This window comes from Pseudopipra pipra, chromosome 3 (assembly GCF_036250125.1).
Source record: "Pseudopipra pipra isolate bDixPip1 chromosome 3, bDixPip1.hap1, whole genome shotgun sequence".
Classification (NCBI taxonomy): Eukaryota; Metazoa; Chordata; class Aves; order Passeriformes; family Pipridae; genus Pseudopipra; species Pseudopipra pipra.
In genome coordinates this window covers 46670147-46684817 of record NC_087551.1, presented here as the reverse complement: position 1 = coordinate 46684817, position 14671 = coordinate 46670147, and the positions used below count along the sequence as shown (strand labels likewise).

General features: G+C 36.7%; 1 protein-coding gene and 1 long non-coding RNA gene across 2 annotated transcripts in view; one reads left to right on the top strand and one right to left on the bottom strand.

The window, feature by feature from the left end:
• Positions 1 to 14355, top strand: part of PACRG (parkin coregulated) — a 179512-nt gene extending 165157 nt beyond the window's left edge. Inside the window, exon 4 of the mRNA XM_064648982.1 lies at positions 13885 to 14355. Coding sequence (XP_064505052.1) covers positions 13885 to 14039 — 155 coding nt within the window. The 3' untranslated portion in view covers positions 14040 to 14355. The remainder of the gene's footprint in view (positions 1 to 13884) is intronic.
• Positions 614 to 13889, bottom strand: LOC135411447 (uncharacterized). The gene is made up of 2 exons (XR_010429161.1): positions 11461 to 13889; positions 614 to 2989 (listed from the first exon to the last, which is right to left on the bottom strand). It is a non-coding gene; the product is annotated as an uncharacterized LOC135411447 (long non-coding RNA).
• Positions 14356 to 14671: the final 316 nt, after the last annotated feature.

Genomic DNA, 14671 nt, shown 5'->3' with positions numbered 1-14671 from the left:
TCATTTACTCCTCTGAAACACATTGATTTACATGGTGAGGAATGAATTTGGCTGACAACAGTATTATGCCCTTCGTTTCTTAATACTTTGTATATGCTTGCTTCTTTAGTTAGGAAATGCTTTGATATAAATAAACACACTTTAGTCCGGATTTTGTAACCACTTACACATTTGCATGACAGTTTCCTGAGTCAGACCTACATCTGCTTATGATAGCAAAACCTGCATTTTATGTAGCATAAGAATTATTTTATTGAGAAATTTTGCATGAATTTTGTTGAATTCCATTTTCTGAAGCTTCTGATACATGTACTTAAATATTTTGCATATCTTCCTGTATTTTTTCCTCTTTTCTTTTTTTTCTTTCAGATTTTTTTTGACCTTCTCTATTTTATGATAATATCTTGCTTAAGCTTACAACAGTACACATGATTCTAACATCTAATTTATGCTTGTTCACTTTGCCTTGTGGTCATGGAAGTTTTTCCTTGAATATTTGGAACAGTCTGTTGTGAGTACAACACAGAAAGATCATATTTATATAATTTCTATAGATTGTACAGTACAATAATATTTTTAACTGTTATTAAAATATAAATAAATAGAAAAGGAATAAGCTTTAGGTCATTTATTATATCTGTAAAAACATAAACAGCCGTAAATAAATGAAGATAGATTCAGAATAACCATCTGTTAGGAAGTTAGTTCAAGTCAAAACTCTTAAAAATTGGCACTGTAGACTGTATTCCTGTAAATATGTATTTAGACATTTAAATATCTAGCCTCATGTACAGATGTTCTGATTCACCAGAGCCTTCATTTGGGAACTGCTAAGGCCTCAGGATCGACCCACTCAGGTAGCTGCTGAAAATTGGATTCAGGTGCTAAACTTTGTGTCTCTTTGCAGATGTTGGCACAAGTTCATAGTCTAGCAAAGGGTCTGTCTCTATAGCTGCTTCCTTGCCAAGTCATAAGCGTAAAGGTCACAGGAGCATTCCTCCATGAGTAACTAATTTGATAATTAGGTGAAATCTCCCTGATCACAAAAGATGCAGATTTGAAACTACATAGGCTGGGCTTGCTTCTTGCTTCCTAGGAGGGTGCTTCACCACTAGGTTTTCAAATCCTGAAAAACAAGGCAGCCATTGCTGCCCTTGCTCCTGTATTTTTTGCCTGCCCTCCTAAAAACACAAGGCTTAATGGGTCACAAGGTTATTCTGTAAATCTTCCCCCACTCCCCATCCCTCAGCCCTCAACCCCTCAACTCACATAACTTTTAAACTCATTGTCCCAAGTCAGTCAAACTGGAAAAGGGACAGAGTTTCTGAAAAAATAAGCATCTGGATGGAGAGGAGAGATCCAAATTCATAAATTCATGCCCGTGACAAGAGAATTCTTGGGTAGGGTATGGAACAGATAAATGTGTCAAAAGATGCCTTAGTTTATACTGCCGTTTAGCTGGTAGAACCTGTGGGAAACAAATTGTTATTGTAAAGAGGTGTAGTACAAAACCAGCACACATCCATGGGAAGCAGGTATCATTACTGTCTCATGGCACAACTTGCTTTTGAAGAAGTCATTCAGTCTCGCCCAGAAGGAATGGCAATAACTATCTACCATCAGGAAAACTTCTGAGCTGTACCTCCACACTAGATGCAAGTATTTAAGTCTCTGAGAAAAACTATGTTTTAGACACTGTTCTGCTCCCTGTTCCCCACTGGCTGCCTCTGTGAGACTCACTGATCAGCCTTTCACTCACTTGGATAATGTTCTTGGGAATCTAACTCCTACTGTATGCCATGAGGTAAATCTAATGCAGCCTTGCTAAGTCTCCTGCAGAGCCGACGTGACAGATATTAAGTGTTGCAATTCCTAACTTGGTCTGAAATCTCCATTCTGACTCTAAAAGTTTTATACCACTGTGTTGTTTCCTGCCCTGTGTCTCTAATTCTGCCTGACTGTTTTCACATTGTCTTCCGTGGACAGGTGAAGTTAAGTCAGTCTGTTAGCTGAAAATTGTGAAAATTCTGCTATTATTTTTCCTCTCCTATAAAATCAAGTTCTTATCTTATTGTACCATTTCCCCTACAAAGCTAGAACCATGACCCCTGTTTAAGCCATTCTGAGCTGCTAGATATAGATATGTTACAAGAGTGAGGATATGTAAATAAACTGATATTAGCCTGACTTCTTTAATGTCTTCTGAGGATTCAGTGACAGTGGTTATAATCAGTTCCAGACAACTATCAGCAGTTTCAGGAGCTGTTTAGGCAGATGGCTGAGGCACTAGATCTGATAATAAGCATGCCTAAAATGACTTATTGACTCTTCTGCATTTTTTGATATTAAGTAGAGAGGAAAGCTTAACGCTTCTCTAAAATGAAGATATTACCAAACCAGCAAGAGATTTCTGTATTATTCTTTTTTCTTTTTATCCATATGATTAGAAGAAAAGAAGGCAATAGGAGAGGTCTCAAGCACTGGAAGGCTGTTGGTATCTCTCTTCTCATGGACTACTAACAGCTTCAGTTCACCTCCTCCATCTTATAAAGTTAATACATAAGCTGATAGCACATTCCTGAAAGAGCCCTATGCTTACATTAATATCATTGACATTCCGTTCTAATCATTTCCCAGAGCAGACTTGTAAGTAGGCAAGATTCTTGCTCATAACTGTAAAGCAAAGATATTGGGTTCTAGCTACAGATGTGCAGATAAGCCTATCTACCTTTTCACCACATTTTGCTACAAAATGACAGTGGAAAGTCAATAGGCTCAGATGTAGCTTGTCAGTTGGCATCCAGTGGGCTATTTTAAATTACACTATGGAATAATTATGCTAACCCATAATGCATATATTCACATAAATTAAAACCTTTATGAAGCATACTTAGAAAAATTAACTAGCAAAAGGAATGTCCTTGGCTTCTCTTCCTCCACTTTCAGCCTTTGTTTGTCTTCTGCTCCTCCAATGTCCACATTCTTCTCCCTGGGACAAGAAATGTCTGTTTTACTTATCAGTCAAGCACTTAATTAACTTTGGTTGTGCTGGGACAAGCAATGCAGGAGGACCTTTCCAGATATCACCATTCAGTGATAACATTCCTTGGGGACTCATGACGAAATTACCTCACATTAATTTATGGAGAGTAGTATATATTATTCTTTTCCCTTAAAATAACATCCCATAGTTTCCTTCAGCAGTCATCATTCTGCTCTAGCTGCTGTTGTCCATAAATGCTCACTGATGTTTTTCTGAAGCAGAGTTTTCTGTTAATCTTGAGGTAGCGCTTTCAACAGGTACCAATTCAGGACTGCAGCTACAGAGTTGGATCAGAGACCTGTAAACTCACTGCAGCCGTTAGCATTAAAGAATGTAGGAGATGAAACAACCATCTGTGGTCGGCTGGAGAGAAGCGATAAAGGAATTTTGTGAGGTGTTACTTCTTCCTTTCCTCTGGAGGCTGACCCTACCCACTGAGCAATAAGCATTCCAGAGAAACTGCAAGAGAATATTATTCTTGAAATATGTCCTACTTAGATATTAGTCAGGCTGACTTCCAGGTTATCTTTTCAAGGTGTCCCAAATTTATCTAAAAAGTCCCCTTCATGACATTCCTTCATAGGAATGGACATTTCATTGTTATTAATGTAAAGCTGACTATAACGTGTGCATGTACTCTAAGATCACCCAAGTGTGAGAAAGCATATTTAAGTTGCCAGGGAAGAATTTTCTTGACAGCTTTTTGCTTTTGCTCTGCATTATAATACATGAAAATGCAAACTTCAACTACTCAAACACACTATGCGCTGATGTGTTATATAATGTTTTCTTGGCTCTTACAAAGCTCTAGGCTGGCCAGAGTTGACCAAGAGCAGTCAGTCATATCACTTTTTCCTTCTCTTATCTCTTCCTTACTGTCCTGACATGCACGTGTGTGTGTGTGTCTGTGTGTGTGTCTGTGTGTGTGTATGAGCTGTTTACTTCTGAAGCTGAACAGTTGTAGACTTGTCAGGCACGAGGACTGGAAGGGCTATAAGACGTGAATGGCGAGTAGAAAATTAAGATTGCAGTTACAAAATGTAGCATGCTTTAGCTATGTTAGAGAACAGAAATGGTCATATTTGCTAGGATTGGCTGGAGAATAAAAAATTACAAAATTTCTAATCCCATGCTTGAAAGCACTGTCACAGCAGCATGTCAGGATAGAAAAGCCTCAAACGACCACTGCAGAGGAGATGAAATTACTGTACCTAGTTCACTGCTGTCAGCCTATAGAAACACGATATGTGCAGCGGTTTTGGACAAACAACCACAAATTCACCTGAGAAGCAAAGATTTTTTTTCAAGCATGACTGTTGAGGTTCACTGTTTTTGTAATGAAGTGAAAGGATATTAAGAAAAGTATTACAGACTGAACTAGAAGTGCTGCATTCTTAGCAGTTGGATGTTCTCTGTGTTATGACACTTGTATGATCAGTGTTAACTGGGTTCCAGTTCGCTTTGCTGAGCATGTCATGTATCCTGTTTGCTCACAGAAAAGCCATCTTAACTTCCACACATAGTTTCAGAATAAATGTTTAAAGGTCTTTTTTTCAGCAAATGTGTGAAAACAAGTACAGTCTTAAGAGATTATGTGCTTATGGATGATTGCAATTCTTCAGGTGTAAGCAATGTGAGTAAGAGCAATGGTTTTTTTCCTATATTCATACATGCCAACAGTGAAATTGTATCATGAACACCAGAAATCAGAAAAATGTATTCTTAATTCTTTCTCCTATAGCTAGGACCCATGATTGCTTTTTATTTTTGTCAGAAAAAGTACTATCTGGAGTGGGAAAAAAGACCCTGCATTAATAATTTTTCCTGGAACAATGTCATTTTCTTAAAACAATGAAGGAAAGTAATAAAGCATAATAAAATAAATATATGAGTTTATATATTAAAAATCATTTTCTCTTAAAATATTGTAATATATATGAATACTAGTTTTATCTTAAAAAAACTGCTTATCGTTTCCCGTACTATTGCTTTTATACACACTTATTGTGTGTAATTGCTTCTTTGGTACAAACAATTTTATTTAGGCATCACTAAAATGCCTGTGTTTTAATAACACTGTGATCCCTTCGTGAAAAAGTTAGGAGTACATTTTAATAAACACATTCTAGGGTCTATGATATCTACAGTGGCATAGTAAATATTGACTTTATATTGGTTAGTAAAGGAAGTAATCTTATAAAAGTTGCATAAGTAGCAAAACGAAAGGTTTTGGTGCGTATTGCAGGAGTATGTCAGTCTGCTAAATCTCAGTAGGTGGTCTAAGTCAGGTTACTGAAAAAACATATATATATCTTCTATCAGCTGGTACAAGTATAATTTAGACAAGAAGGTTGAGTGTTTTCCAACTAAGAATCACTAATGAAATGGTTCATATTCACTTACCTTTCTTCACAGTAAAAAAAAAAAAATTCAGTCTGCATGTGGTGTATGTGCAGTTTCTACATTGCTTTCAAAAGTCTTCAACTTACACAATTCAAAGCTGTGAATCTGCAGAAACACCACACCTAGGGGACGCAATTTCCTTTTTCTTTTTGTCTCTTTTACCTTCCTATAAGTAAAGACTACACATCATAATAATTGGCTTTTTTCTGTTTACTTGAAAAGCTGTTATAAATTCAAATGTATGCTTTTCTTAATATAAAATGAATAGCTGTTAACTAGCTTTGATAAATATTTTTTCATGTCCTTCATGTTCTTCATAAAAAGAAAGTAAATTCACATCTTAGGAAGGTAATTTTTTTTTTGAGGGGGGGGTGGGTTTTTTTAATCTATGATATGCATTGATCTAACTGGAAAAACTCAGAAAGGAACAGAAATCAGATTATTCAATTTATTAAAATACATATCTACATATTACAAAAATATAAAGAAACACTAGAAGGAGATATCCTGACACTTATACTACTGATATCTGGGGAGTGGGCTGTTCCTTTCTGTCTGGCTTAAGGATAAAATAGCACATTCCACTTTCAGTGCTAGCTGCCCTTTAAACTGCATAAATTCTGTCCTTGTCCTACAGCAGTGAAAGAAATCTTGGCAAATCCACACAGTCATTCATAGCTTTCATCTCCTTGTCCCTTCTTAAATCACTGCTAAAGCACCTTCTGTTGACTTCAGGTTCTTACTTATTTAACTTAATTAGGGAACAGTGAAATTAGAAAACTGGCAACTTCAAGCATATCCAGCAATGTATAGGCATATCTAACAACTTGCTTCCGTAATTTTGATGGGAAATTTTTAATATCTTGACCTATTTTATACGGTTGCATTCCACAGAATTGTTAGGATTGGAAGGGACCTCTGCAGATCATATAGTCCAACACCCTGCCAAGGCAGGGTCACCTAGAGTAGGTGACACAGAAACGTGTCTAGATGGGATTTGAATGTCTCCAGACAGGGAGACTTCACCACCTCCCTGGGCAGCCTGTTCCAGTGCTCTGACACGCTCAAGGTAAAGAAATTTTTCCTCATGTTGGGGTGAAAATTCCAATGACAATAAAGGGCTCACTCTTCTGTCACAAAGTTACAGAAGCAGTCATTGAAGTAATTTAGTTGCCAAATTTTTGATAGGCAAGCTAGACCAAATAGGGTCCTTAAATGGTAATGATTTTGAATGCTCAAACTAGACACAACCATTTCCATTAGTACGTGGGAGATGTACAAATATATCAACAGTTATTAACACAAAGTAGTGAATTAAAGAGCTTTTTGCTTGTGAAGAAAAACCTAGGGCTTTTCCTTAAGAGCATTTTGGTCACATTAATAAAAACTTCCATTGGGGGAAGGAGGATGGATTGTTAAGCATCTTGGGTTTAAGTATGTATGTAACTCAAAATTTGGCTGGTTTAGGACTACATTTCATACTGAAATCAACAATCTTTAAAGCATTTGGAGACTTTCGGGTTTGTCACTTTGAATTACTTTAAAAAATAAATTATGTTTATTCCACACACATGCAAAGATTTGTTTTTTCATGGTTTAATTCCTTTTGCATTAATGATGCTTTATTTGGATGAGGAATTAATGGCATGAACAAACATTATTTCACATCAGTCCAGAAAAGCTATGCAAATTTTGCACACACAAACATGATTTCCAACTAAAAAAATATTATCTACATTGTAATAGCTTATATACATACAAAGCAACTAGAAGAACATCAGATTCACATAACTGATGCAACTCTTGTTGCACTTTAAGCATGATTTGTAACTAATATATTGTTTTGCAATACTAAACAGCATACCGAGGCCACAGAGATCTCAGACTCCAGATTCCATTCCCCTGTTGAGCATGCTGTTTATGTAAGATTATTTAACTCTACTTTGTTTGATATTGATCTGCAGCACAAACATAGGCAAACTTCAAAGTCTAAATTAATTGGAGAAGTTTAAGTACTTATAGAGGAAAAAACCCACAATAATCTCTTATTTTTTACCTCATTGGTCAGATATGTTTGCTAATAAATTTTGTTACAGAAGTTGTGATTTCTTTTTCATTTTTGTACTTCCATTAAAAAAAAAAAAAAAAAAAAAAAAAAAAAAAGCCTGGGCTTAGAAAGGATTACATCTGATATTGTTAACATTTCCTGGAAATGGAGAACTGTGATAACAGCTGCTGTCTTGGCTCATTTTCAGTTGGTTTTTTTTGGTTTGTTGGGCATGGGTTTGTTTTGTTTTGGTTTTTTTTTAACTGCAACAATTTACAAGTAGTTGCAGCTATCTCTTGTAGGCTTACATTGTTAGTAAAACATCATAAGTCAGTCAACTGTTTCCTTTCCAATCAGAGCACTTCCTCTACTTACTGACTTGTTGACTTTCTGAATAGTATTTATAGTAACAGCACTTACACTGTACAATAAATGCTAATTTATGAAATAGCTGCACATGGAAGATAACTATAGGAAGAATCTATATTTTATGTTAAAGCAAAATGCCCTCAATGAGAATTAAAAAAATCTTTTCTGAGACATGATGGGCTAAAATGTCTCTATATTACTATTCTTTTTAAATTCCAAGCATACATGCTCTCTTCTTGGATTGAAACATTCTTCTGCAGTCTCTGCAGTACTGTAGCATTGTAAAGCGACAAACACTCAGCACTTAGTGATGAAAAACAGAAGGAAGAGCCAAGTAAAGTAAGAGACAGGAACTCTTAGTGTTGATAGTGTCAAAAAGCAGGTCTGTGCCTATTCAAAGATTTGGCCTTCTTTGAGTTATATTATTATGATCAGCTTTAATGTTTTAAAGTGCTTTGAAAGATACGTTATTTTTTTTAATTATGCTTCGTGATTTCACATCAAGGTGTAAATGAAATTTTATTAATTTTTCAGCCAAATCTGTGCCTCTTTCTTTGGTATATGATTAAGCTTCCAAAAGTGTTGTATATGTTGTTATCTGTTACTATGCCAAAAGTTTAGATTTGTTTTGTATCACAACACATTCTCCCCATGACATTTGTAACTTCAGCAAACCCTTCTTCACAAAATACATTTTCATGTTTAAGGAGTAGCTCTTCCTTTCATCACATTTGAAAAGCTCTACCAGGCCAAGGGGATCGCTGCACCATTTCTCATTCTGGGATTACTCTGTGCTGAGCAACTGCAGATACTCCACCCTGAGCAACCTGATCTAGCTTTGGAAATGGAGCTGACTTAGAGCAGAGCATTTGGACCAGAGGTTCCTTCCAGCATAAGTTACTCTATTAACTCTTCTTTCCAACTCTTCTATAGCTTTGAGGCCAGCCTGCATGAGGCCAGTTTGAACTTCTGTGTGTACATAATCTAGATGTATCCTAAGAACATGTAGAAGGATGTTCACATTGCTCTGAGCCTTCAGGAAGGGAACATGGAGTTCTCTGTCTGGGTTAGTAACAACCAGAAGCCATAACCTCCTGGTGTCTCTTCCTTGCCCTGAGTGAAATGAACTGGCAATGTCCCACTGTTTCTTAGCAGACAGGAGGGGTTTAGAGTCTTACCTGTTAGGTGACTTTTCACAAACTTTCAATTAAATGAACAAGGAGACCGAACTACCTCATCCTTCCCGGATCTGACAAAATCAGGTTCTGAGTCACAATGATAGGAGTGGTGCAAAGGAGCCTTCCTCCCTCTCCCTGCAGTGACTCATCAGGGGCTTTCATTTTCCACTCCAGTCAGTAAGTCAACGCCTTCTATGGCAATTAAACTTTTCCTAACAAGAAGACTTTGAGAAACTAATTAAGCTCTGAACTGCACATGAGCTCTGAACTTACATGGTGTGAATCCTGACATAGATGCCTGTCAATCTATAGCTGAAATCAGCTTCTGTTTATTTCTTGGTATTGGTGATAACTCCCAGAAGGAAAGAAAGTCCAGAAATTTTCCTCAAAATGTTTTAGTGCTAGTTTGTCCTGCTTAACTGCATTTTGTTCCGTGACAGGCTCAGGCTCATTGTAGCTGGCTTTTTTTGTTTTGAAGCAACATTCAGGTTACCGTGTTGCATTTCTGTAAACCTTCTAATTGCTGAAAATACGTGTTGGTTGGACTAGGCTGAACTGATGCACTTAAAACTGATTTTTACCATAATTACATTTTACCATAAACAGAACTTTCATCATCGGCAATAAAAAGTTGAAAATCGTGGTTTGTGACTGATCCCTTCCATGACTTGGAACAAGTCACTTTACCTTTCAGTATCTTTGTTTCTTAGGATTCAAAGAGGGAGGAATGTCTTTCCAAGTAGTTTTACTGATTTGTGTACAAACGAGAAAAAAAAAACTAACCAGAAAAAAAACCCAAAGCCATTATACAAGAGGTCTTTGTTAACTAGTAGTACTTAAAAAATTTCTGCTAAGAATCATTTTAGGCAACAGTTCCAAAGCAATAAGTTGAAATATATGTGTAGGCCTGTATGTTCTTAAAATCAATAAAGAATCACTTTCATCATTAAAGAATAAAGGAATAGCCTTTGAGTTATAATTTGATTAAAAATGTTGCCTAAGCTGGGGACATGGGGCTGTCTTCACAGTCTCTTCAGAAATCTCTTTTAAGTATTATTATGCCCTCCAATACTAAGCATTCGTCAGATATTTAACACATGGGGAAAATATGATATCCCAAGTTCTATGACATCCCTTCAACAATAGGTGCATGAAAAGTCATGTTTTAATTTGTGTCTTCCATAAAGCAGAACCCTTTGGAGCAATCACCACCAAGACCGAACTCTGATATCTCTGACATACTTACAAGCAACATATTTGGGGGATTAAAAAACCTTTTTGAGATCTGGCCTACCTTGAAATGAAATCTAATACATTGAAAGAATGTGTTGGACACTTTCAGATGCTAACAAATGTCCAGAATTAAGAATAGATCTTACTGAGCTTTATGGGTGGTTTTACCCTTCTTGTCCACTCCAGAACTTCAAAGCTGCCATATTGGGCTCTTAGTGAATTGGGAGAAACTTGCTTGTCCTTCTTTAATGCAATAAAATTTTATATTTTTAGCATTACCCTAGTGAAATTTCAAAACAAAATGAGATGGAATACAAATAATACCAGAATTTCTTTAATATCCTGAATCATTAATAGAACCATGTCTAAACTCAAATACAAGCCACGTTTTAAAACAAAATTCAAATCCTCTGCCAAATGTTCCCTGCCAAATGCTGAGTTCAGTCCCTGAGGATCTGAGCAGGGTTTCCTTGGCTACAGCAGCTGGCACTGGCAGGGCAGTGAGTGCCATTCCTGGGCTTGGTGTGCTGGGTGATTTCATCAGCTAACACAGGTCTTGACAGGTGCAATGACTTTCACTGTGCTTTAAGGACCATAAAACCTTTGGTGCATGATTTGGGAGATTGGGAACTAACTTTTTGGTCTAGGAAGGGAAAATGAGATCTTTTCCTGATTGTAATCCTCTAGATCTGTTACTAGTCCTTCAGTGCATTTCTTCCAAACACAGAAATAACTTTTGTTCTAAAAAGAGTTCTTGATGACTGCTGAATTTGCCATACATTTCACTTGGACACAAAGATATGACGAATGTGCTTCCTAGGATTTTCATGTTGATTTATTCTTCCTCATAAAGGACAATTTCATAAAGAGCTTGAATCAGATCCAAGTTCACACTTTACATATGCAACGTTTTTGTGACTGACAAAGCTGGCTTTTCAGGCAAACTAACTTGGAAATAAAGTCAAACCAGAGAAGGGCATGCTGAGTCTGCTATACTTCAATGGCTATTTTTTTCCAACTAATCATCATTACTATTATGAATAGATATTTACCCCTGGGTGCATTGAGCAGATCATTCTGACTTATCCATGTAATGGATGTTGTCCTCTTGGGTTAATGATTATCTTTTTTGTCTGAAAGATTTGTTAATTCCTGTAACTACATAGGATAGCTATTTTAGTACTTACCAGGTGACCTCGATGCTGACATAACCTTTCTAGCATTGTTGGTTGTAGCTTGTGTCATGACATTAGTGTGAATTATGGCTGTCTTGAGGATACAAACCTTCATATAGCACAGATGGTCTATAGGAAAAAAAAATTGTAATGACAGTCTGCACATCACACATTCGGTCTTTGCTTGCAGACTATTTCCTTCATCATTGCCTCCATCTCTTAGGTACCTTTTAATCAAGCATCTAAGACGTCATTTTTTGTACAGAGTATGCTTTCTAATAAAGAGTGTAACATGCAATTCTGGAAAATGCCTCTTCTACCAGCATTATCACAGTCTTGTTGGTCTCCTCCAAACTTCTTTAGCAATGTATCCCCATTACTTCCAGACAGCTGATTTTTTTCCTACTTCTTTGAAAGAATGATGAAAGCTGTGTAAGCTCATTAGCAGAGCATGTGTGTAGGCTTAAAATTACAGATAATAGACATATGGTTGGAAAGTCAGTAATTCCTTTACATATTTGCCAAGACTTAGGTCAAGGTTCAGGGTTTCCTTTGCTCAGACTGGTGAAATCAGAAATACCTCCAGGTGTTCTGGAGAGTGCTGGCAGCGTGCAAGCAAGACAGGTGATGAGGCACAGTTATCTCAGTTGTTTTCTGCAAGAGCAAACCATGTTTGCTCTAAATTGCACTCAATTGTGATGTGCTTTTCTTTTGGCATTAGTATTTTGTATAAGCCAATCCCTTTTTTAATAGCTCTTGGTGTTTTCTATACACTCTCATAATCTCTTATTTCTAACATTACAGTAAATTCATTGTAATAAATTTTGATGTCACAATCCTGACTTCTAATGTCAGTGAAATTAACAGTTAATGTATTCAAAAATATTTATGTGCTTAAAAGTAATCATCATTTTAAAAAATTACTACCTTTCCACTCAGAAGGGCAGCCCTTGCATGTCACATCTGTATTTGTGTAACCATTTCATAAAAAGCAAAGTGACATAAATATGTGTAAGCAGTTTGAAAAACTGGTATACACATAATTAACTTGGAGTGCAATCAGATATATTACAGGAAAATTCAGCAAAAGGATGATTTTTTCCCATGTTTACCAGCTCTTTTTTCACGAGCATGGTTCTTCAGTTTTTGCTGATAACAAAGTCACAAGCTTTAAACCCAGAGCCTTGGCCTCAGATCTAGGAGAGGATATGAGGATGCATGGAGTTGTACATCTATGTCTCATCGACCAGGGAATCTGCAGTGGGAGCAAAGTCTACTCTCGCCCTTGTGTGCCGTGTTTCTAATGTGAAAGGCAGCAATACCCGAGGAGTTGGTTGCATTGTCTTGACAAGCCTGTCTTTTGCTGGCTGGCTGAGAGTGTCAATGAGCAAACAGTGTTGTTTGAGATGTTAAATGTTTCTTATGGGCATATTGTCCCTGCTGTCTACAGTGAGGCCACTGGCTGCTTGTGTGTGGACTACCTTACAGCAGTGTGACAGCTGCCCCACCTGGCCACTACACCACACGCCGCGTACCACCATCTGAGTACGTTGTGCTCCTACCAAATTATTTTTCATATATGTCTTAGAATATGCATTCAGATACTTTGCAGAATATTGTTTTAAAACCAAACAAATTATATTTTCCTCCTTTAAATCTCTCAGCATCTTGACAGGTGAAGTTATTTCTTATTGTTCTTACTTTGTTGTCGCAGTTGTTCACACTGATTTTTAAAGAATTATGATCTGTGTGTATGATCATGTGTCACCCTTGCTAGTCCATGTTAGAGAAAGCAGAAGTAAATGTTACTGCATCTAGGATCTGCAACAATTTTTCCTTTTGACATTGACTTACTTTTACACATTTTTCAGGAAGCAGAAATTTAATGAGTACCATGTTATACTCCAAAAATCTCTTTTAGGCCAGATGACATTCCCTCTATTAGAAACAAAAAAAGTGTTTGAATATGATGTCTAACAGGGAGCAATCCCAAACCAATACCTTTTTAAGGTTTCAAACCATAACAACTCTAGATTAAATCATGTTTTGTAGAGAAGTGCTTATGTATCTGGCAGTTGAATTTTGTCTTAATAAAGCAATGTTAGAAATAAAGAAGGAATGGTTTTAAGAGATTAACAGTGTAAGACAGTCCATATTCATCTTATAAAAGAATGTGTTTTCTTTATTTTTATTAGGATTTTTTCTTAGATACTAAAGTAATGTGTACATGACTTTTGAAGGCGTATGAAACTAGAGCCTGAGCAGAGCCTTAAAGAGATACCAAACCAATCCTATTTTCAAATTCAGCTCTGTTTCATGTCACAGAACAAAGTTTCTAATAGAGGCACAGTGACTGACCAGCAATTGCAATTTCCTATGTCATTATTTCAAAGTATAAGACTTTAAATATATTTTTTTTTGTCTTTTATTAACCAGTTAATTTAGGCGATGGAATAGAATACAGCCAGCAGAAGCGTGAAAATATTGGAGTTCTCATTCAAGAGACACTGGAAGCCTTTGAACGCTACGGTGGAGAAAATGCTTATATAAACATTAAATACATGGTTCCCACTTATTGGTCGTGCCTTTAAACTGAATTATATTAAACGGGATGATTCCATCTGTGTACTAAAAAAACTGTATCTGACTCTGTATGGCATCTTGTTAGTCATGCTTTATTTTCTCTACAGCTGCTAAAATAGTGGCTTCTGGGGCATTAGAGTGTTAGCACTATTGTGAACAAGGCTTTCCAATACATAAATAGTGTCTGTTCCTTTGATTACAATGGTGTACTGTGCTTGTTTGTACCCTGAAAGAATCACTCCTTTATAACAGAGCTGACTCGAGCAGGAATCTGAGTTAAACCTTCACTTGTATAGACAATAAAACTATAATTTTCATACGCGATTCAGCAATTGCTGTTCTGTGTCCGCTTGCCCTGAGGGTGATGTCAGAGGCTGTAACAAGAAGAGTTTATGCTGACTGCTTAATAGGTGTTTGTCATGGAAGAGAAACACCAGTTCAGCAATGCCTCTCTAGCAGCTGTGCCGAATAATGTGCACTGACATACAATAAAACTGTTGAATGTACATAACAACTACAGCAGGAAAATTTATATCATCCATTATAAAGCACTGTCATTAAATTAATCCAGGTTTCTTACACGCTCCTGTTCTCGGCTTGCAGGTGCTTACCTTTCAAGGAACTTGGGTTCCTCTTGGTG